Source organism: Hoplias malabaricus, chromosome 13 (genome assembly GCF_029633855.1).
Source record: "Hoplias malabaricus isolate fHopMal1 chromosome 13, fHopMal1.hap1, whole genome shotgun sequence".
NCBI classification, from domain to species: domain Eukaryota; kingdom Metazoa; phylum Chordata; class Actinopteri; order Characiformes; family Erythrinidae; genus Hoplias; species Hoplias malabaricus.
Window position 1 is genome coordinate 29,750,623 of NC_089812.1, and position 21,508 is coordinate 29,772,130.

General features: G+C 39.7%; 2 protein-coding genes across 2 annotated transcripts; both read right to left on the reverse strand.

Annotated features, from left to right (window-relative positions):
- Positions 1 to 685: 685 nt before the first annotated feature.
- zgc:66443 (uncharacterized protein LOC406856 homolog) lies at positions 686 to 5,587 on the reverse strand. Its single transcript, XM_066642498.1, has 2 exons — positions 5,172 to 5,587; positions 686 to 3,192 (listed from the first exon to the last, which is right to left on the reverse strand). The coding sequence occupies exons 1-2, from the start codon at positions 5,440 to 5,442 to the stop codon at positions 2,228 to 2,230; spliced, it is 1,236 nt and encodes a 411-aa protein (XP_066498595.1). The 5' UTR covers positions 5,443 to 5,587; the 3' UTR covers positions 686 to 2,227.
- Positions 5,588 to 12,523: 6,936 nt separating this feature from the next.
- On the reverse strand, positions 12,524 to 20,930 carry LOC136664376 (trafficking regulator of GLUT4 1). Its single transcript, XM_066641536.1, has 6 exons — positions 20,786 to 20,930; positions 20,628 to 20,685; positions 17,740 to 18,091; positions 17,013 to 17,317; positions 16,636 to 16,768; positions 12,524 to 16,115 (listed from the first exon to the last, which is right to left on the reverse strand). The coding sequence occupies exons 3-6, from the start codon at positions 17,996 to 17,998 to the stop codon at positions 16,099 to 16,101; spliced, it is 714 nt and encodes a 237-aa protein (XP_066497633.1). The 5' UTR covers positions 17,999 to 18,091; positions 20,628 to 20,685; positions 20,786 to 20,930; the 3' UTR covers positions 12,524 to 16,098.
- Positions 20,931 to 21,508: the final 578 nt, after the last annotated feature.

Genomic DNA, 21,508 nt, shown 5'->3' on the forward strand with positions numbered 1-21,508 from the left:
CTCCTTTCACACCTCTTCTTACCCTTCCTTCCTCTATCTTATCTTTCTTTCTTTGATCATCTTCAACATCCCCTTTACCCCTCCTCAAACTCCCCTTCTTCCTTCAATTCCCTTCCCCCACTACTCCAATGTATATAAGGCCCTTCTAAAATATTTGGTGTTAGACTGGATCGGGACCAGACTGGACTGAGAACAGACTGAATTGTGTACAGAATGTACTGGCTATAGACTGAAATGGTGACAAACTGATGACCAAGCTGTGCCCGTGCTTTTCTGCATGCATGTGAAGGAAACCTCTGAACCTCCGGTTTCCAAACTTCAGATCATCTTAAGATAGACTGAGATCATCCAGCTGTACTCATACATGATCCTGTGTGTGTATAAATAAACTCCAGTCTCCTGACTCTTCAATGCCGAATTTCTAACACAGTTATTTTGAACTAGGTCACTATTTTGATTCCCTTAAGCCTTTATGAGAACCATTGGCATTCTCCTTTAAGACACCCTTTATACAGGTTCAGTTAATAGAAAGAAACAAAACAAGATCAGACAAAAACACAATACACAGCAACCATAAATATGCTTGTTTATTCCTCAAGTCCACAAATGTTCATATAGTTGCAACAATATATAAATCCTAAGTACTTAAGATGTTACTAATTGTAAACAATTGTAAACAAGCCTCTGAAATGGCACAGAGTGATGCAAGAAATTAGATATTCTTTTTTTAAAGAGATTTTTAACCAGCTATATATGCATATAAATATTTGTGATATTTAAGTTTAATCTCATATTAAATGTAGTAATAGAAATGACATTAGGACCAATCTTAATATATCCTCAATATATTCCCACTTGAAAAAACCCTCGTAACACCAAATTGATAGCTTTCAAGGAGAAGCAAAAGAAAAAAAATTCCAAATTTGAAATATAAAATGATTGTTGTCTGTATTATTTAACAATCAAAGTTATTTCAGACAATTTGTTAGTACTTTTATCTTGAAAACATTTATGCAACATGAAGTGAAATGGACTTTTTAAAATGTGAAATTAACAATCAAATAATACAGATATCTTGGTATCCAAAATATTCAAATCCATCCCAGAAATGTTGTAACATTATGTAAAAAAAATGCAGTTAAAACAAGACTCTGTGATCAGGTCATTTGTTTGAACCTTTATTTAACTGAACAAGGTACAAAGAAAAGATTTCAAATGTTTCTATGGTCTTGACTGTATTTTGTAAATATAAATAAATCTAAATTGCATGCCAGCAATACACTTTATTACACCCTTTTGAAATATTCCACTATTAACAGGTAACTATAAAAGGAGCATTCCCCAAAGGCCCAGGCTTTGTGAAAAAAAAAATACAGGAAATCTAATGAAAATTCCGCTTGTGTAGGACAAGGGCACCGTAGGACACCACATTTAAACGTGTGACCTTTGAACCATTGTATGATACTGTATGGAAAACTGTCAAGTTACTACAATAAATGTAGCCACTTAGTCATGACTTAACCCAAATCTGCTGATTCAAGAAGAAACCTGAAGCGGCCTGAAAACCTATTGCACGAAGAGAATTCCATACATCAATTCTATGCCAAAATACAGGTGAGCTTTCTGGGCCCAAACTGATCTCAGACAGTCTGAAAGACTGAATATGTGCTGTATTTAGATGAATCCACGTTTCAGATTGTTTTCAGGAAAAACAGATAAAGAGTTCCCTGTGCTAAAGTGGAAAGGGACCATAGAGATAGCACATATTTCCAATGTCTGCATCTGATGTGTCTTTGGAGGAAATATGTGACTGTCCTCACCCTCCCAATGTTGATGACATTGTGTGTGAAAGGGAGAGTTCAACTTGCACCTAACAGGGTTTTATTTGAGACAAAGTTTAGTTAAAAGGAAAGGTGATGTAACACAGAATTTTGCAAAATACAATCAAAATGGTCAATGAAAACATTGGAAAACATTTCTTCCTACTTTGTCAGATGAAAAAAGAGGATGTGAACTGAATTTCTCCACAAATACGTTTAAATAAGTATTTATAAGAGAGGTTTTTTTTTTTTTTTTTACATACATCCATGACACAATAAAGGCTTTCAAATAATCTCACACAAAAAGTCCTTATAGCACCTTCGCTAGATGCACTGTACACTTTCTGTAGAAAGTCTCTTATCATGTTTGGTAACAAATATGCCTAGCCTATGTTGATATGTCATTTCTACTCTCTTTGCTCTATAAGATGCTGCTTTAGCAGGTGTAGCTGTAGTGATCGAGCCACTGTGAAACTCTTGTCACAGAGTGAGCAGCAGTAACGATCCTCATAATGTTTTCGCTGGTGTTTCTTTAGCGTGTGTCCATCGCTGAAGCTGCGAGAACAGAGAGAACACTGGTATGGCCTCTCTCCAGTGTGTATGCGCACATGCCTGCGCAGATTGCTCCTCTGGCTAAAGCTCTTGGAACACCACGTGCAGCGATACGGCCGCTCGCCTGTGTGTGTGCGCAGGTGTCGCCGGAGGTCAGCTGATTGGTAGAAGCCTTTACCGCACCAGTTGCAGACAAAAGCTCGCTCATGAGCCTGCTGGTGCATCTGCAGTTTTTTCAGCTCACTGAATGACTTCCTGCAGTGTGAACACTTGTACAGTGCTTCACCATGAACCTCATCTGTAACATTCTCTGAGCAGCTTAATACTGTTTGATTCGGATGAGCGGTTTGGATGTCTGTCAAGTGCAAGTCAGAAAGAGGGGCACTCTGGCCACCTCTACTGGGACTCTGTGTCCTCTGAGAGCCTTCGGGGCTGTAGGAATGGCCTGAGTTTGTAGGAACATCAGTGTCTGGCAAACACACTGCAATTTCAGTCTCCTCTGGTTCAATCTTTACCCTGTGCAGTCTCACAACAGGCAAGGACACATCCACACTCTGCTCAGAATTCTGAGCTTGAACGTCTGCAGAAGTGAGAGACTCCTCCTGAGTGACATTAAATGAACATTTCTCTTTCTTGCAATCTGGTACAAGTGTATTTGGGCCATCCTTATGTAATGCAAGTTCCCTCCATCTCTGGACATTTTTCTGTGGTTCCTGCACCTCCTGAAGTTCTTCTCTCTCGTCCAGGCTGATATTCCACTTCTGTGAGCCACAGGGAGAGCTTTCTTCTATGACAGAATTGGATGCATTTTGGACTTTTTCTGGACAGGATGAGACAAAAACAGTGTGAGAAAGACTACTCATCTCTATAAGCAGTCATAAATGTCAAATCTGCTATTTTATTTGATCATTATCATGAATATTGCTTGTCTTAATAAAAAGACAGATTTAGACCAAGTAATGTGTCTGTAAAGAGTGACAACCAGTTTAATTGCATCATATTATCCTGGGACTGATATAATGTTAATGTAATCATTTTAAGTTATGTATTTATTATCACAGATTGTTTTCCTATTTTGTTTATATTTGTTAAAAAAAAAACTATTTTGTTGTCTGCTTCAACTAAACAAATTATGATAAGAATTGCAATACAAAACAACCAATCATAATATTATGAGCGTTTCTTTTTTCACTGATTTCTAGCCACTTAGTCATGACTTAACCCAAATCTGCTGATTCAAGAAGAAACCTGAAGCGGCCTGAAAACCTATTGCATGAAGAGAATTCCATACATCAATTCTATGCCAAAATACAGGTGAGCTTTCTGGGCCCAAACTGATCTCAGACAGTCTGAAAGACTGAATATGTGCTGTATTTAGATGAATCCACGTTTCAGATTGTTTTCAGGAAAAACAGATAAAGAGTTCCCTGTGCTAAAGTGGAAAGGGACCATAGAGATAGCACATATTTCCAATGTCTGCATCTGATGTGTCTTTGGAGGAAATATGTGATTGTCCTCACCCTCCCAATGTTGATGACATTGTGTGTGAAAGGGAGAGTTCAACTTGCACCTAACAGGGTTTTATTTGAGACAAAGTTTAGTTAAAAGGAAAGGTGATGTAACACAGAGTTTTGCAAAATACAATCAAAATGGTCAATGAAAACATTGGAAAACATTTCTTCCTACTTTGTCAGATGAAAAAAGAGGATGTGAACTGAATTTCTCCACAAATACGTTTAAATAAGTATTTATAAGAGTTTTTTTTATTTATTTTTTTTTTACATACATCCATGACACAATAAAGGCTTTCAAATATTCTCACACAAAAAGTCCTTATAGCACCTTCGCTAGATGCACTGTACACATTCTGTAGAAAGTCTCTTGATAAGTTTGGTAACAACTATGCCTAGCCTATGTTGATATGTCATTTCTACTCTCTTTGCTCTATAAGATGCTGCTTTAGCAGGTGTAGCTGTAGTGATCGAGCCACTGTGAAGCTCTTGTCACAGAGTGAGACAAAAACAGTGTGAGAAAGACTACTCATCTCTATAAGCAGTCATAAATGTCACATCTGCTATTTTATTTTATCATTATCAATGAATATTACTTGTCTTAATAAAAAGACAGAATTGCAATACAAACCAACCAATGATAATATTATGAGCGTTTCTTTTTTCACTGATTTCTCACTGATTTTTTCTCTCAGCTCCACTAACCATACAGGTGCACTTTGTAGTTCTACAACTGTTCTTCCATGGTCAGGACCCACACACAGCGGGTAATTTGATTGGTGGATCGTTCTCAGCGATGCAATAACACTGTTTTGGTGGTGCTGCGTTTGTTTCCATAGCACATTTTGTTATACTTTATCATTCGCTGCAGTTATGTATGATTTTACTCACATAATGTGTTTTATCTCAATGTGTTTTTTATATACACATATTTTGTTGGTAAATAAACATTTGGAGTAAAAGGAAATTCATAACTGTTTTGTGAAGCGGGACTTTTATTTTTTATTTACAGTACAGCAGCAGGGTCATGTGCCCAAACCGCTCTCTGTGATTGGCTATTCTGCTGTAGGCGCTTTAACGCTGGATTCCTGACTTCTGTAGCTGGAGTCTATTGGGATCCCGGCCAGATGTTTGCAGCTGTCTCGGTAGCAGTTCTTTACGGTGCTGCAACTTTTTCTCTTATCATTCGAGACCAAAAAACTCTTGTAATGCATGGGGTACGGAGCCTGGTCTGTGTCTCAGTAAGAGCGTGTGTGTTTGTAAGAGAAGTTAGGCTGAAATACACCACCTTTTCCCACGGTCTCCGAGCTTCGCAGCGCGGCTCTCAGCTGCTCCCGGAGCCGCTGGTTCTCCATGCGGCTCTGTGCTGTCTCCTGGCGGTACTCCGTCACCGTGGCCTCCACCGCCTCCAGAATATCCCTCACAGCCGCCGATAGCCGCTCCGTCAGATACGAGTTCAGTACATCCATTTTTGTGACGTTAGAATTCAGTACATCCATCTTAGACACGTTAGAGTTCAGTACATCCATCTTAGACACGTTAGAGTTCAGTACATCCATCTTAGAGACGTTAGTGGAGCAGGAGCGGCCCCGCAGTGGCGGACAAATCCCTGCGCCACAGTATCGCCACAAGGAGATCAACGGGAATAACGAGAGGTTTCACTAAACGCCTTCCGGTTGTCTCTGAGATTTGGAGCAGTGTCAGTTTTACACAGCGACCACAGGCGGGCGCCACAGTCACCGTACACTACTGTACCGAGGTTCTTTCCCTCTCCTTAAGAGTCATGGAGCCGACACGCATTAAAGAGTCGGTTATTAACACGAGGCGACAAACTCCTTGTAAAACTATGACGTTGTTTTAATGGTAAAAAATAAAATAAAATATATAAAAACAATATAATCTTATAATCATACACAAGATAATATGTTAACTATCTATGCCAGTCCATTCACTTAGGGCCCACCACACTCAACTCTAAGTTTGCTAAGGTTGCTGTGGCCGTTTATGATCCGATCAGCAACTGGCTATCCTTATCATCTACGGTGACTCAATGAGCCCAGCCCATGAGTACCCAAACCAGTCACTGTATCACTAGCTCTTTACAGGGGTCATCAGGCAGGCACCTCCTCTGTCGTAGGTGTTTTGCTCAATTAAGCCCACAACACCTCCAGAAGGCTCAACAGTGAAGTCTGGCGTCCCAGAACCACCCCGCTCCAAGACAAGTTCACTGTCCTACCTTGCCCTTTACCGTCAACAACTGCAAATCCACACTGGCCTCCCTGGTGACTAGGGCTGTACCTAGCCCCGCTGGCACTGTTAATGCATGCTCAGTGCCACCAGTTCCATGTGAACATTACATGCTACACCACCAACAATCCCAATAGCACTTCTACAGTGCATTTCCCCAAGTAATCTGTGCTCTCCTTATCCACAACCACTGACTAGACCTTTCAGTTGTTTTTGATAACTCCTTCATAGCTGCCCTTAGTTTCCGGCCCCTGATGCCGAACTGAACAAGGAGGGATGTGGCCGATTTGGCTACAAGTCCTCTAACACCTATCTCCACCGGTCTTACATGTGCCTGCCACCCACTTTCCCTCACCTCAGCTGCCAAATCTGCGTACTTCAGCATCTTCCTTTCGAATGCTTCATCTACTTCATCCTCAAATGGAACCGTTAACTCTACTCTTTCAGAGTAGAGCACCATATCTGGCCTCAGTGTAGTTAACATAAAGCACTCAGAGATCTGCAGCTTTTTTCCTACGTCCACCAGCAATTTCCAATCTTGTGCTTCACTCCATCTACCAATATTTGTAGCCTGCACACTTTCTTGAAAACATTCCCCCTCATGCACAAAGCTAACTATTTTATTACTTAAAAAAGGAATCAATAATAATGCTATATAAAAGCACATGGGAACATCTGCTGATACTAGCTGAAAGTGCATACATTAACACTTGGTTGTCCACATTATGTGGACAAAATATGGCCTCTCACAACACATTCCATAAGCAAAGTCAATCCCAGACTATGATACTAGGCATATATCGAGCCCAAACAACACATGCCAGTGACATAACTGTGCTGTAAGTATCAAAACCGTCCGACAGAATGGGTTCGGTTGTGTCTGGAAAGGGACATTGAATATATCTTGTGCACACATATAGTAAAGGAAGCAGTGCTCCATTTGGGATACAACTACTCTATTTAACCACTTGGTGTCCTTACGTGTGTTCATTTGGTTGTCTCATTAGATGGAGAATAAAAAATTCTGCCACCTCCTGGTGTTATTCAAAAGAGTTTGAATCCGAGAGTGAATTCCCAGCCATCTATGGTGTGAAATGACCATATTTCAAGATTCAAGTTCAGTAACAAGGAAAAGTCTTAAACACACGCATTCTAACTTACACCTGAATATTTTCTTGCAGTGTCATACATTAAATATACCACTTTGACCTAAGAGAATGCAGCATCAATGTGGGACATCATACAGCTTCACTGTCCTTCACACAACTAAGTGCTCTAAATGTGACATAGCTGAAATCGTGAGGCACTAACCTAGCATGTGACAACAATGTCCATCTGTCCAATGTCTGTCCATCTGTCATCTTCCTCCCCCTACAGTGCCAAGGCTATCCCAAATTGTATCTATGTATTTATGCCCTCTGCCTTAATAAGGGGTGCCATCCACAGTTGCGAGCGTAACTTCAATAAAGTGACACTTCATAATAAAGTGAGTGTGGGGAGTGACAGTTTTGTTTTTCTAATTCAGAGCTAATTATTTGGCATTAAAACATGACCTCACTAATGTGCCTGAGATTGGGTACAGTCTGATCCAAGTTCAAACATCTAACGTTCCCAGTGTCTGTTGACTCGTTGTTAATAACATTTATTTAAAAAAAATATTGCTCCTCTCCTGAAATGCTCTCCTATTGCTCCTGAAATGTATGTGTGCACTGCACTATGTACTGACAGAAATCAGGAAGCAGATGTCCTCCTGATTATCATTTTAAATATATTTTTGAATAAGTTATGCATTGTCTGGCTACCCAAAAGGCTTATAGTAAAACAGCAGATGTTGTTCCATTTTCAGCTGCTCAGAGGCGTTGTTGCAGCTGATCTACACAGTCAACATGGCACAGTTTTCACACCTGATGCCTTCTCATTTGAGTGGGGCTTGAGACAGACATTAGAAGTGCACAGACCAGAGAATCCCCCAGTGGCTGGCCAGTAGACATGTAGAGAGCACACCAAACTCCACAAAGATGCTGACTTAAGGTGAGGATCAAATCCTGGATTCCCCTGGATCTGTGGTGTTACTAAAACAATTAGCCTGTTAAAAATCGCACATGTTCTCAGTAGACATTGCTTCTACCACTTTTACTGTTTGTAAGGAATGAACTGTGACAACCAGGATATCCTTAGAATTTTCCAAAATGACATTCAAGTACAGATTCTTTCACTAATTCACTCTTGAAGTATATCATAGATAAAACCTCCACGTGGTCTTCAGTTACATCAGTTCTATAGGGGACTGTGTTATCTTAATTAAACTGAGTGGTCATCTAATAAATATCATTTCCAGCTATCCATAAGAGATTAACTCCTTGCACTGCCAGTAGTCTGACTTCCTGATTTGAATTTAGTCCAGCAAGGCTTGGTGACCTTTCTCTAAAGCGTATCTAATCAGGAGTCTTGTTTTATGAAGGCTGTGCAAAATTAGGCCAAGAGTCCAGTAAAGAGGTGTGTGAAGGGTTTGGCTGAGGGAGAGTAATTGTCTTGTAACAAGTGGAGTCTCTGCCACTTTCACCTGGTCTTCGGTTTCTATCACTGTCACAGTCAAAGCAGCTCTGCAGCTCACTAAACACGGAGACGGGGACACAACCTCTCCCAGTTAAATCAGATTTATTGATCGTGTAATTTGATTCCAATGTATAATTAAATCCCCCAAGGTTAACTCCAGTGTATGGCTTGTTTATCTCCTCCATCACTCTGTGACATTTGCTAATCACTCTCTCTCTCTCTCTCTGCTCTCTTGCCGTTTTCTTATAAAGCAGCATTAGGGACATATTTGTCTGAACGAGAACGTTTTAGAACATTCAGATTTTACATCAAGTCTAGATGAAGTGAGTGATTTACTACTATTTTGTATACAGTTCTCTATGAAAGTTATGCCTTTGTTGTTTATTCATTTGCCCAGTTATTTAAGAGATTCTTCTGAGGAGATTCAATATTAGATAAGCCAAGGAAAGGGTATGTAAAAGGAAAATGAGTGGGAAATATACAGAAGTTTAAAGTGTTTAAAGCTTTCTGCTTTGAGTAATAAGAAACAATCAAGTCCCATTTGCACGGTGGTGCAGCAGGTTAGTGTCGCAGTCACACAGCTCCAGGGACCTTGAGGGTGTGGGTTCAAGTCCTGCTCTGGGTGACTGTCTGTGAGGAGTATGGTGTAAGCGACTCAAAAGTGTCCATTGGTGTGTGTGTGTGTGTCGCCCTGTGAATGACTGGCGCCCCCTTCAGGGTGTATTGCTGCCTTGCGACCAGTGATTCTGGGTAGGCTCCCATTTGTCCTTCCAATAGGTGTTTTGTCAATTGTAAGAATAAATGTTTTTGAAAGTATGTATATCTTTCGAGAATCCATTACTGAGAAAAGGAGAAGAAACACTGCAAATCAAATCAAAAAGAGATGTTGGCCATTTTAGAACAATAAATAGAAATAGACAGACCCTAGACCTCAACCTCACTCAATGTGTTTGGGATTACTTCAGTTGTTAGAAGAGGAAAATGCAACCAAATTCTGTGACTGAATTGCAGGGGGTTTAATGACATTTATGGAACAAACATTTCCTAGCACATACATTGCGACACCCTGCTGTGTATGGGACGCTGACCACTGTCCAATATCCAAATGGTCCACAATGGACCGATGAGCAGTGAAACTGGACCTTGGTGCAATGGAAAAAGACTGACCTGGTCTGGTAAGTCCTGTTTTCTTCTACAGTATGTGAATAGTTGAGTATTTATGTGGTATTTACGTTTGCACCAGGACCCACTGTGGGAAGAAGATAAAATGGTGGAGGGATTGTGATGCTCTGTGCAATGTTCTGTTGGGAAACCCTGGGACTGGACATCAGTTTATCACTTGCCACTGAGCTAAACCACATTTTAAATGTTTTGGTTCTTTGGTGTACATTGCTCTTTTATCTCATCTATTTCAGCTTTTTTTTTATCCTGCATTTGGTTTTCAACTTGCCAGGCCCCTCCCGTCTTCTTCCTTCCTCTGAGCTTCAGCTGCATTATGACAGTTTTTTTTTCCTGCACTGTTATCCCCAGAGTTGTGCTTCCTCGCGCCGTGTTCATTACTCATTATCCATCAGTGAAAGTTTAATATTTTTACATTCTTACTATCCCTAGCTGACTTTGTGGTGACATCTGGGTTTTATTTGGCTGTGGTTTTGTGTTCACATGTGATGCAGGCATTCTTTTTCAGTTCAGTATAAATCTATATTCTCCCTCCCACTCTCTTCCGTCTCAGTTTGCATCACACACCTCCATTTCACTGTTAAACACCTGTCTCATCCTCCCAGATTTTACAACCTATGGATTCCCCAAAACCACCTCCCCCTTTTCCCCAATTCCTCCAGCAATGCTGCTAGAAGCTTTTAATAATTCATGATGCTTTAAGATTAATATGAGATTTTTATTAACACACCAGCGCACACTCCCTTTCACAGAACCTCACTCCTTACTGATCGTTGCCTTGGAAACTGAAATAGTCCAGAATCACATGTTGTGGCAGAGATGGCGAGAGAGAGAGTTAATGTAACTAAACAATCTAAGACACAGATTTAATACAGTGTCCAAATCAGGGGCCACCCTTCATTTATTTAATTCCTGGTCAAAACATTCATTTTTCATCATCTGGGAAAATGCAGGCAATTACAGAGGAGCCTGATCAACTAAATACAATAGAGAATGTTACAGTAGTAATTTAATTAGCTCTTTGCATTTTGAAAGTTCAGTTTATGTGTATTGTTGTATTATCACAACCCAAGCAATCCAAAATAGTGAGAGGAGAATATTAAACCTTTGAGAATAATTAACACTCCACTGCTTTGATACTGAACTTTCTACAACTTTCATTCTCTTAGTAACAGCCTCAAATATAAATCCTGTCAGTAGCACATTCACAGTGGATGGATGGTCAGACACACCTGTGAATTGTTTCAGACCTGACATAAGAGTGGAGCTTGATATTTTTCCTTCTTTCTCTTTTAAAGATGAAAGTTTAAAGTGTTATTTATCTAATGGGATCTGTTTTGATGATCTACCAGGTCTGTTCTTTCAAACTTTAGTAGTCCAATTTCTTTGTATGTTGTAATAACTCCAAAAGATTCACCTTTCCTTAAAATTGTACTATCTTATAATTATATATATATATTACATTGAAGGCATAATTCTATATAACAATAAAAGTATGTTTAACAATAATCTCATTCATTCATTATCTGTAAGCGCTTATCCAGTTCAGGGTCGCGGTGGGTCCAGAGCCTACCTGGAATCATTGGGCGCAAGGCGGGAATACACCCTGGAGGGGGCGCCAGTCCTTCACAGGGCAACACAGATACGCATACACACACACATTCACTCATACCTACGGACACTTTTGAGTCGCCAATCCACCTACCAACATGTGTTTTTGGACTGTGAGAGGAAACTGAAGCACCCAGAGGAAACCCACGAGACACGGGGAGAACACACAAACTCCTCACAGACAGTCACCCGGAGCGGAAATCCCTGGAGCTGTGTGACTGCGACACTAATCTGCTGTGCCACCGTGCCACCCTATATATATATGTGTGTGTTGCAGTCACACATGCTGATTTTTGCACCGTGTTAGCATTCCAGACACAGTGGTTAAACAGTTTATTCACTAAGCTCAATGAATCATTATCAATAATCAGTCCATGACTGAAAGAAGATCAATACAGAGAGCTCTATCAAAGGCTTTGTCTTACATACGGTGTAAATCACATACTGTTGTTTCAAAGCAATCCATTAAGGCATGCACAGGCAAATCTGCACAAAATTAGGATTATAGGAGCAACAGGGCTTATCATAACACCACAAACATTAAGGTAAAAATAAATAAATAAATAAATAAATAAATAAATAAAAAAAACATCAGCCTCTGGCACTGGTGATTTACTCAACTTGAAGGAGAATTTGTGAAAGGAAAGTAATTCACATTCATGAAACGAGAGGGACAGATGGAAATGGCATAGAGTGCTTTTAAAATGTGCATAAAGAACATAAACATTACAGTGAAGTAGAAATGGATTGACCAGGAAAGTTTGGTGAAAAAAGAATGAAACCCAGAGATTAGCACTCTGCTGGTGTCACTGAAAGATTACATGGTTCCTCCTTAAGAATATCACAGAGCAGCATGTGGATTCTGTATAAAGTGTGTAAACATGCGAGGTCAAAATTCACACCTCAGAAATATACCAGAAAAAAACAATAACAGCCAAAGAAGTGACTGCAAATTTCAAAAGCTATGTTGAATATATATATATATATATATATATATATATATATATATATATATATATATATATATATATATAATTACACTGAAGGCATAATTCTACATAACAATAAAAGTATGTTTAACAATAATAATAGTTTCAGAATAGCATTTGTGAAAGCACTATAGTGGTAACAGTCAAGAATTTGCATTACTAATATTCTTCGTAATTAATCAAAGAGTAACACAGAGGCGGAAGTTAGCAGTACAAATATATACATCAGCATATGTACATATGTATATACATTAAAAGATGCTAGCAGTACAGGCAGAGTATATATCTTTAGCCATTAGCATTTCAAGAAAAAAAAACAGGTTCTCACACCGATTCTTAGAGTTTTTGGACTGATGCGGAAACAAAAATATGCATGCTACAGGTTCTTTATCTGCAGGCCTCAAAATGCAGCAGATCTTTTCTGCCTGAGATGTCTTATGCTAACCTAGGACTAGCACTGGATGCTAGTCTTGAAGTGGTTTCAGAACACAAGTCCAACTTGCCAACATTACGTTTTTTTTTTGTCCACCTGACTAGAATACTGAGCAAAGAAGTTTCCCTAAAAATTGTGTGCTATTGTATGAATCATCATCAGCGTGGACCTGATCATTCATATTTAAATCCAGTTTTAAACACTCTTTGAACTGCATTAGCTTCTCCAGCTGAGGTCTGGTAATGCAAAAATGTAAGATGTGTCATAGCCTGGACTTTCTGTTCAATCTAAATGGGTCCAAACAATCAAACCAAAATAGTAGTGAAGTGGGCTACCTCATTTAACAAACGCCATCTAGCAGGGCAGAAATGGACTGCCCTTTAAGAGGTACTTTTATTTTCCTTTTAATGAGGCCACCAGCAAAAACTCTGTACATTGCAGTTGCCGTTCCGAATTTTAAATAAAGGAAGAACAATGCCTCAGCATATTTTCCATATTAGCCATTAGCCTTGTGTCCTCATTACCAAATACTAAAATTTAAAATAGCCTGTAGAATTTAATGTCAGCTGTCTGGCTTCTTTCGTAATCTCAATCCTGCTACTAGGTGTCAGGGAAGATTAAAGTTTTTACTTTCTGTACCTGAAATCCATCCCCCTAATCATTACATTTCTGTGAGACTTAATCAGAACAGTACTAATATGGGTAAATGAGCTTCAGGTTTGATGAGTTATGCAAAGTAATTTAAATATTAATTTAGCAGCACAGTTATGGATCTCATTGGATCCAAGCACCTCCTCAGAAAAACTAATACAGTTCAAATAGGATGGATTTAACACCCAGTATTGATTCCAAAAATTAAAGCCAAAGCCCATGTCCAGAATTCTTGCTTTTGCACGTTCAGACTAAGGAGTGCTTAGTGCTATTTAGCGCCGTCTAGTGGACAAAATTTCATTTGTGGAGCTTAGAAACGTGAAAAGCACGCAGGCTCTCTCTAATGATGGATTTAACCCGCATTACACTGTCTAAACCCAGAACAAGGGTCTGATTGGTTAACAGTGCTGTAAACCTTGTCATATCCAGTGTTTCTGTTCAACATCACATATAAACAAAGTGCTACAAAATGAAGGTCTAGCCTTCAGAAAAGCTGAGCATAAAATTTCAACATCCAGTTTCACCACCTTTTTGTTGTCCATTCAAAATATTCATCATGCTGTAAACAAAAACTTTGGATGAAAAGGGAAGAGTCTGTTGTTTAGGGACTAGGTTTTTTAAATGATAAAATCAGAAGTGATTCTCTGAAAAGAGACAAAAACATTGTGAAAATGTTTTTTGGAATGGAAAATAATAGCTAAAACAATCTTTAAATACTTACCATAAATAATTACCATTGCCAGTCTAATTACTTCACCTTAAACACACATACACACACACACACACACACACACACACACACACAAACACAAACACACACACACACACACACACACACACACACACACACACACACACACACACGCACACGCACACGCACAAATGCATCTTCTGAGCCAAAGAAAAAAGCTGTCCTTCAGAGACTTGGCACAGATTCATTGTTTTGTGCATCCAAAGAGAAATGAATCAGATATAACACGGTGAAGTGAAAATGAGTCAACCAAATGAATTGATTCAGTTGTGTTTATACTTCATAGTGAAAGGGTCCTGATCTGGTTACTGATTGTGCAGGTAAATACTGGCTTCCAGTGTTGTAAACATTAAGATATACAGTGTACACGTCTTACTATTAAATGACTGACTGAATAAATAAATGAAGGAATTTAATGAATAAAATGTAGGTAAGTTAATAAATTACCCAAAAGCTACTAAACCAACACACAAAAACATTGAGACATGATTTACCCTGGTGGTCGAAAGAGTATGGGACAGGCGAAGTAGAGAGGGAGAGAAAAGGGTGCAGGGGACTGTCACTAACCTCCTCCCCTACACACATATGGTGTGCAGGACCAATCAGAATTTTTGTTCCCAATTTTCTCCACACCACTGCATTCCTTACTTCTCTCCATCCCTTGAGTATCGTTTCATCAGCAGTTTGCCACCTCCCTCCTCCCCTCCCTCATCTCTCCATCTGTGGGAAACAAAGGACTGCAGACCAGCTCAGCCCTCCCTCCTTATCACTGCCCCCACTCCCTCCAAATCCTCCAATGCGCTATAGATACCCTCCCAGAGCCAATCAGCATCCTCACAACATGCCAATGTTCACCTGCGTTTCTCATTCCCTGCTTTATCACCTCCCACAAAGCCTGTTTTCACACAAACCCAATGTGTTTTCACACAAATACAGTCTGAATCATATTTAGTAGTCACTAGACTGTGAACACAGACATGAGAACAATGATAGATAGATAGATAGATAGATAGATAGATAGATAGATAGATAGATAGATAGAGATGCTGTAGGAGTGTTCACGCTAGTCTCGTTTACAGTCATGTTCCTCTGGGACTGTGATCATGTCTAATAGTAATGAATAGATTTAGATGAAGATAATGCTTGGCCATCTCATCAGTCTCTCACCATGTTTACCAAGAGAAAAATCTTCCAAACGTCTACAGAAACCTTCTGTGAGAATCATTCACTTTCCCCAGTCTATTAGTAGACACACGTCCTCTTGTCAATCTGCATTTGGGGGGAAATCCTAGCTGTTTTATCTGTGCCATTTCTATTTATTTATCAAGCTGGTGCTATTATTCAAAACCCTTATTCTCTGAGGAAAGCCTGCTTAATGCTTATTTGCTCTTTGTTCTTCTCTCTCTCTCTCTCTCTCTAGAAACACACACAAACACACACCCATGTCACTTGACACAAGAAATGAGATCATACTGGGAGCTTCCTCATTGACATCATTTAGAAATATTAGTCCGTTTGTTGACAAACACACAAAAAAACCCATGCACATTGCCATTTCTCTGGCTTCAGTCATTGTACCTGCATTCAAACGGGTTGGGGAGGTCTACGCTGTTGATTTCATTCTACAGGTGAAAAACAGGGCGTTGTTCAGCCTCAGAGTCTTGTGACAGAGAAAAAAACTGAAAAACAAAACGCTCCAAGTGCTTCAGAATGATGTGGAAGTGCAGGATGAGATGTTCATTATGGATTGGTGGGTTGGTCAGAAATTCTCCCTCTGCCCTGAGTGTCATGGCAACCCTCAGGACTTTAAAATACCTGGAACGGGTATAAAGAGGTGTGTCAGAGGGTGCTGATGGTGACGCAAAAATTAGAAGAAGAATAAAGACATGCAAAAAAACAGAGTGAAAACAACCTGTATAAACTTAGTTTGTATTTGTACTAATTATATAGTAATTAACAATGCATTCATAGTCAGTTATTTTAATTCAGATTAATTAATGGGTGATTGAGTATATTAAAATACAACTTCTAAAATAACACAATGTCTTCTTAAATGAATTGCTACAGTTCCAGTAAAACAAACGCCCTGAAATTTCTCCAGAAGAATAATGGGACAAAATAAGAGGAAACAACATCAGTACGGTAATGATCATAAGTCAATTTAAAATATAAATTGAAGCTTAAAAGCATTACAAATAACAACATATTGAGACATTTCCTGAGACATGAACCAGAAAAAAACGGCTTATATCTGGAAACAGAATTAATCCACCAAGCAATCCCACATACAGCTGAATCACAAATGGCTTCTATCATCACACACAACAATACCCACCTCCCCAGTTGATGACAATGGCGGTAATAATGAGAACAATTCCACCCACAATGGAGACAATTGATAATATTTTAGCATTGCGGCCAAGACGTCGTGCTCCATCCACATTGCCCTGCTGCAGACTGTACCGAGACTGAGGGTGAGAAGTATGCACACACACACACGCACACACACACACACACACAAACAATGTATCAATATCAGAAAGAATAACTGAACAATGGGAAAGGCATTAATTAAGTGATGCAAATGACACCTCACACTTTGAATCTCAGTAAACGGTAGTTTAGCTTTCAGAATCTGTACGCAAAATCATAATAAAATTTGACCTCTTCTACGTTTGAGGAGCGGGGTTTTATGTGTTTACAAAGACATACCATAACTGAAAAGGTCAGGCCAACAATGTTGATGGGCCAGACTGGACAGATGCAGGCGAGTATGGCCAAAATTAGGTAATCATTAGGCTTGGATCCATCCCCTTGTCCCTCGGTAGCGGAGCTGGGTTGGCGGGTCAGTGATGGGCGAGGAGTCCCAGAGTAGCTCATTGACCCTGAGCGACTGCCCAGTCGAGCGTGACCATTAGTGTAAGCGTGACTTTGCTTAGCATGTTGCGGACGAGGAGGAGACGAGCGAGAAGAGGCTGGAGGAGAGGCATCCATAGCAACAGGGCAGACTCCATTACCTACTCAGACAGAGAGAGAGAGGGAGAGAGAGAGAGAGAGAGAGAGAGAGAGAGAGAGAGAAAGAGAGAGAGAGAGAGAGAGAGAGTGGAAGGTAGGACAAAGAAGAAGAGGGATGTCACAGGAGTCAGGATATGAAGAAAAACAGATGGACAACTAGGAAATGGGAAAAGTGGGAAAGAAAGAGAGATTAAATTATTGCTATGTGTCTTAGTCACTCTCTTTGAAAAAAGAACACTTAGAGAAATGAGGAAAATGTTGAGGAAATTAAGAAAACCCTCAGAGGGGTTCATACATCAGAGTGTGACTTAATGAATTCAAATTAAATTGAATTAAATCAAAGGGGTATGACACTGAATGATTAAATAGAGATGCTTTGCTTAAAAAAACATTAAATTCCGTTCTATTTCATGAGTGTGTTTACTTGTTTCCATTGTTTCATCAATGACAGTTAGGCGGTCCTTGGGCAGGGCATCTGTCTGGGTGGGGTCTTCTGGGACAGGAGTGGGTTCTGAGGCAGGGGGGGTGTCTTGCTCAGTTTTCACTGGCTGAGAGGAGATGGGGGCATGGTCAAGTTCACCGTTAGGTTGCAAATCTGTTCCTTGTTCTGTTTTTTGCTGCTCTTCCTCCACATTAATATCTGGAGCAATCACTGGTGGGTTAGCATCCGTGTTCAGAGCCATGTTGTAAACACAGAATTACAGAATTCACGTTTTCTTTCTGTCTGTTGAATATAAAATGTGCCTTTTGAGGTGTTAAGGAGTGAAGTCCAAGAACTGTGGAAAAGAATAAAAATAAAGAATATTATATTCAACCCATTTATGGTTTGGCTGCTACTTTTCATGATTTTTGATCACTGAAATCCCATTAGGTGGTTTGATGGATTTCCTGTACAACTGTTTGATATGCTGTGTCATGCACTTTGAAAAGGTATCAAGTGAACAAAATATGTATGTCTCTTTAAACAGCCTAGTCTTCAGGGTAATTATATCCATTAATGATGGATTAAAAGTGCTCAGGGGGCATGACAGATTAATAACTTAATATATTGTATATAAAATCCCTTGCAAAAGCTTATTGAGTTTTTTTAAGTTTTCACCAATGGCACTTTATATTTTGTGAATATTTCATAAGCAATTGTAAGATTTAAAGGGAGGGTTAAACCTTGTCCTAGACTTCACAGCATTTTGAATAGTTTGATTCCATAGAAATGATGATATAATCCAGGACAAGGCCTAATTTGAACATATATTTAACTGAGCATACTCAAATTACATTTGTCTTGGTGTTTTTGGGCCCCATTCAAAAAGCAGTCCAGGCTTTTTAAACCAGTCAAATTTCAGTGTGATTGCCATTTTTGTGATATAAATAAACCCATATAATTCAAGCTAACTATTTATGCAGCTCAGAAATTACTTGCACATTTTTAAAACAATAGTTAACCAGCACATCAAACTCTTACTAACTAAACGGTTAAGAAACGTTAGCTCATTTTTCTGCCTTTACACCGTACATCAATAAAGGTTCAGCTTGTGCTGAGGTGGCCGCCTGCTGTTTCAGCAGTCCCTTAATGTGGCATTAAAGCCATGTCCTAACAATCTCACCTCAGAGTCTGACTCTGATGAAATATATCCAACCATGCTTCTGTCTCACTGGCTCTGTTTGTCCTTTACCTAACCTCACATTGTATTCAGACTTATACATCTGCCAGTGTTAAAATATGCTGAGAAAGGAATGTGCCCATAGATCAGTACAGACAAACAGCCTGTCCTAACTGAGCAGAGAGGAGCAGACAGCTGGCTGTGTTCTCCACCCACACTCGCTGGGGGTGTCAAATCCACAGGATGCAGACCTGAGCCCCATCAGCCCAATCCAGATTCCACCGCTGGGGTTCCCAATATGTGCGGTTAGACTCTCCCACAAAAACATCTTGTTCAGCCCATTAGATGACATCATGACTCCAGTATACCATTACAAATAAATTACGGTTAAATTTCCTTTGAGGCTGTTGGTGGGGTCACTACTCAAATTAATACAGGCTAAAAATGCTTACTATTGATTATCAGTGGAACATATTTTCATACTGTAAACGTCTCTCATATTGCAAAAATGATTAAGTTTCAGCAACCTCACTCAACCCTAAATGCGTATTTCCGTCTCTTAAACGTATAAACAGATTCCTGGCTCTAGTGCAGGGTTGTTCCAGAATGTGGGCTAAATGCCTTCCACAGAAGACGTTGATTTATCTTACGCCACAGCACCCTAAGCTATATGCCATTACAAACACATTACATGCTGATTTAATTAATCTATAGCCTTTGGAGCATCCATCAATCTGATTAAACCTCAATGCTCACTAAAAACTGAATATTATTTTTTATACGTGGCAAAAGGGCTTGGAATATTTAAGGAAAAATAAAACTTTACATGTACTGCACCTCACCTGCCGTACAATTAATACATGCAGGTTTAGAGTACATGGCATAGCAAGAGAAAACATGTACCATCTGAAATCTGTGTTAGTGCAGAATTAGTGTGAGAAGGAGAGAAAAAGAAGAATTATGACACACCCGTCTCCAGAATCAGTTGCTAGCAGATAATCCAAATGACAACATACAGTCACAGTCATTATAGCACTATATAAAGCTAAGATCTATTATAATCCAAATACCTTTCTATTAATTTGACATGCCTGTTAAATCCTGCAGTAATCTGTAATGCTTGTACTGTACTTAGCCATAATGTTTGTAACTGTGCTGTAGGTACAATAGGAACTTATATAGTCATTATATGAAATGACTAGACTCTCATCGTATACAGAAATACACATGAACATATAGGTGCCTACAAAAACAGCAGATACACTCACACAATGCAACATCAGCATTTAACTTCTGTATCTCTTATTTATCCTGTAGAAATTCTTATGAAAAATATGATAGGGCTTTTCATGGGGCTGAAAATAACAAAACCTAGATAGTTACCAACTTCTATTAATTTCATAGGAAATCCTCATAAGAAATGACTAGATGTTTTACACAGTGATCAAATCTCACTATATATGAAGGAATGCGTTGGACAACAAATAACAGACGTGTACTGTTTTCATATTGATGTGTATGCTTTCCTACTGTCACATATGCTTAGTGTGCATGCGTGTTTGAGAGGGGCAAACACAGGAGGAGAAAACGAGCGTGACACACCCACGAGGCGGCTACACATACACATGCCCCGTCCTGCGCATTATACTGCATAAAACTACATTCTTAAAGCATGAATTTAAAAAAAATGTATCACAAACACTGCACCTACCTTCTCTGTCTCTCTCTAGTGCGAGACCAGGTGGAATATTCCAGCTCGCGCGCTCATGCTGAAAAAATGTAGATCCACACAAGGTGAGGATGGATACAAGAAAATCCTACACTGATACCAATAGCTTAAACAAAAGCAAAGCAGACGAGATAACCTACTGCATTTGTTCTACTGCACCTCCCCGTCTGCCTCAGCAACAATCCCTCCTCTCTCTGTCTCCCACTGTGTGTGTGTGTGTGTGTGTGTGTTTTGGGAGGGAGGAGGGGGGTCGTGATCATGTAAAGAAGGCGTGTGCAGGCTAATTTCAATCGACGAATAAAAGCTGCACCGCGTCTTTTCTCGCCTGTACTCTGCTGATCAATCCCATATCACTCCGCCAGTTTATTTATCTGCAATTTTCCTCACTTCGTCCCACACCTTACACAGCCCTACAGAAGGTAGAGGTTTGGTAAGCTTTGGGAATATTTCATGAACCCCCCCCTCCTGTTTGCTGGGCGCGCTTAGCCTCAGTAAAAGCTTTTTATTATTCACATCAGGCGCCACTGTTCGGCTGTGACCCACTTCCCGCGCTACACCGGTTTTACATTTAAACACGCCGGGAAAATGATGGGTCTGGAAGAGCTACAGGCTAGATCCTTCCTCCATAACATAGTCCCTATAGTTTGTGTACGGTGTTCTTCTCGACTGGGTCCATCTGAATATCCAAGCTTTTAACGGCCACCGACAGTGGCGCAGAATGGAGAAGGGACCCGAGTGGAGTATTTCAAAAGTCCAAATAACGTTTTTAAACATAGAGCAAGACTATGTTTGGGGGAACATAATACACGTTCTCCTGTAAAAATAAACACATATATGAATCCACTTCTTGGCTTAATTTTAGT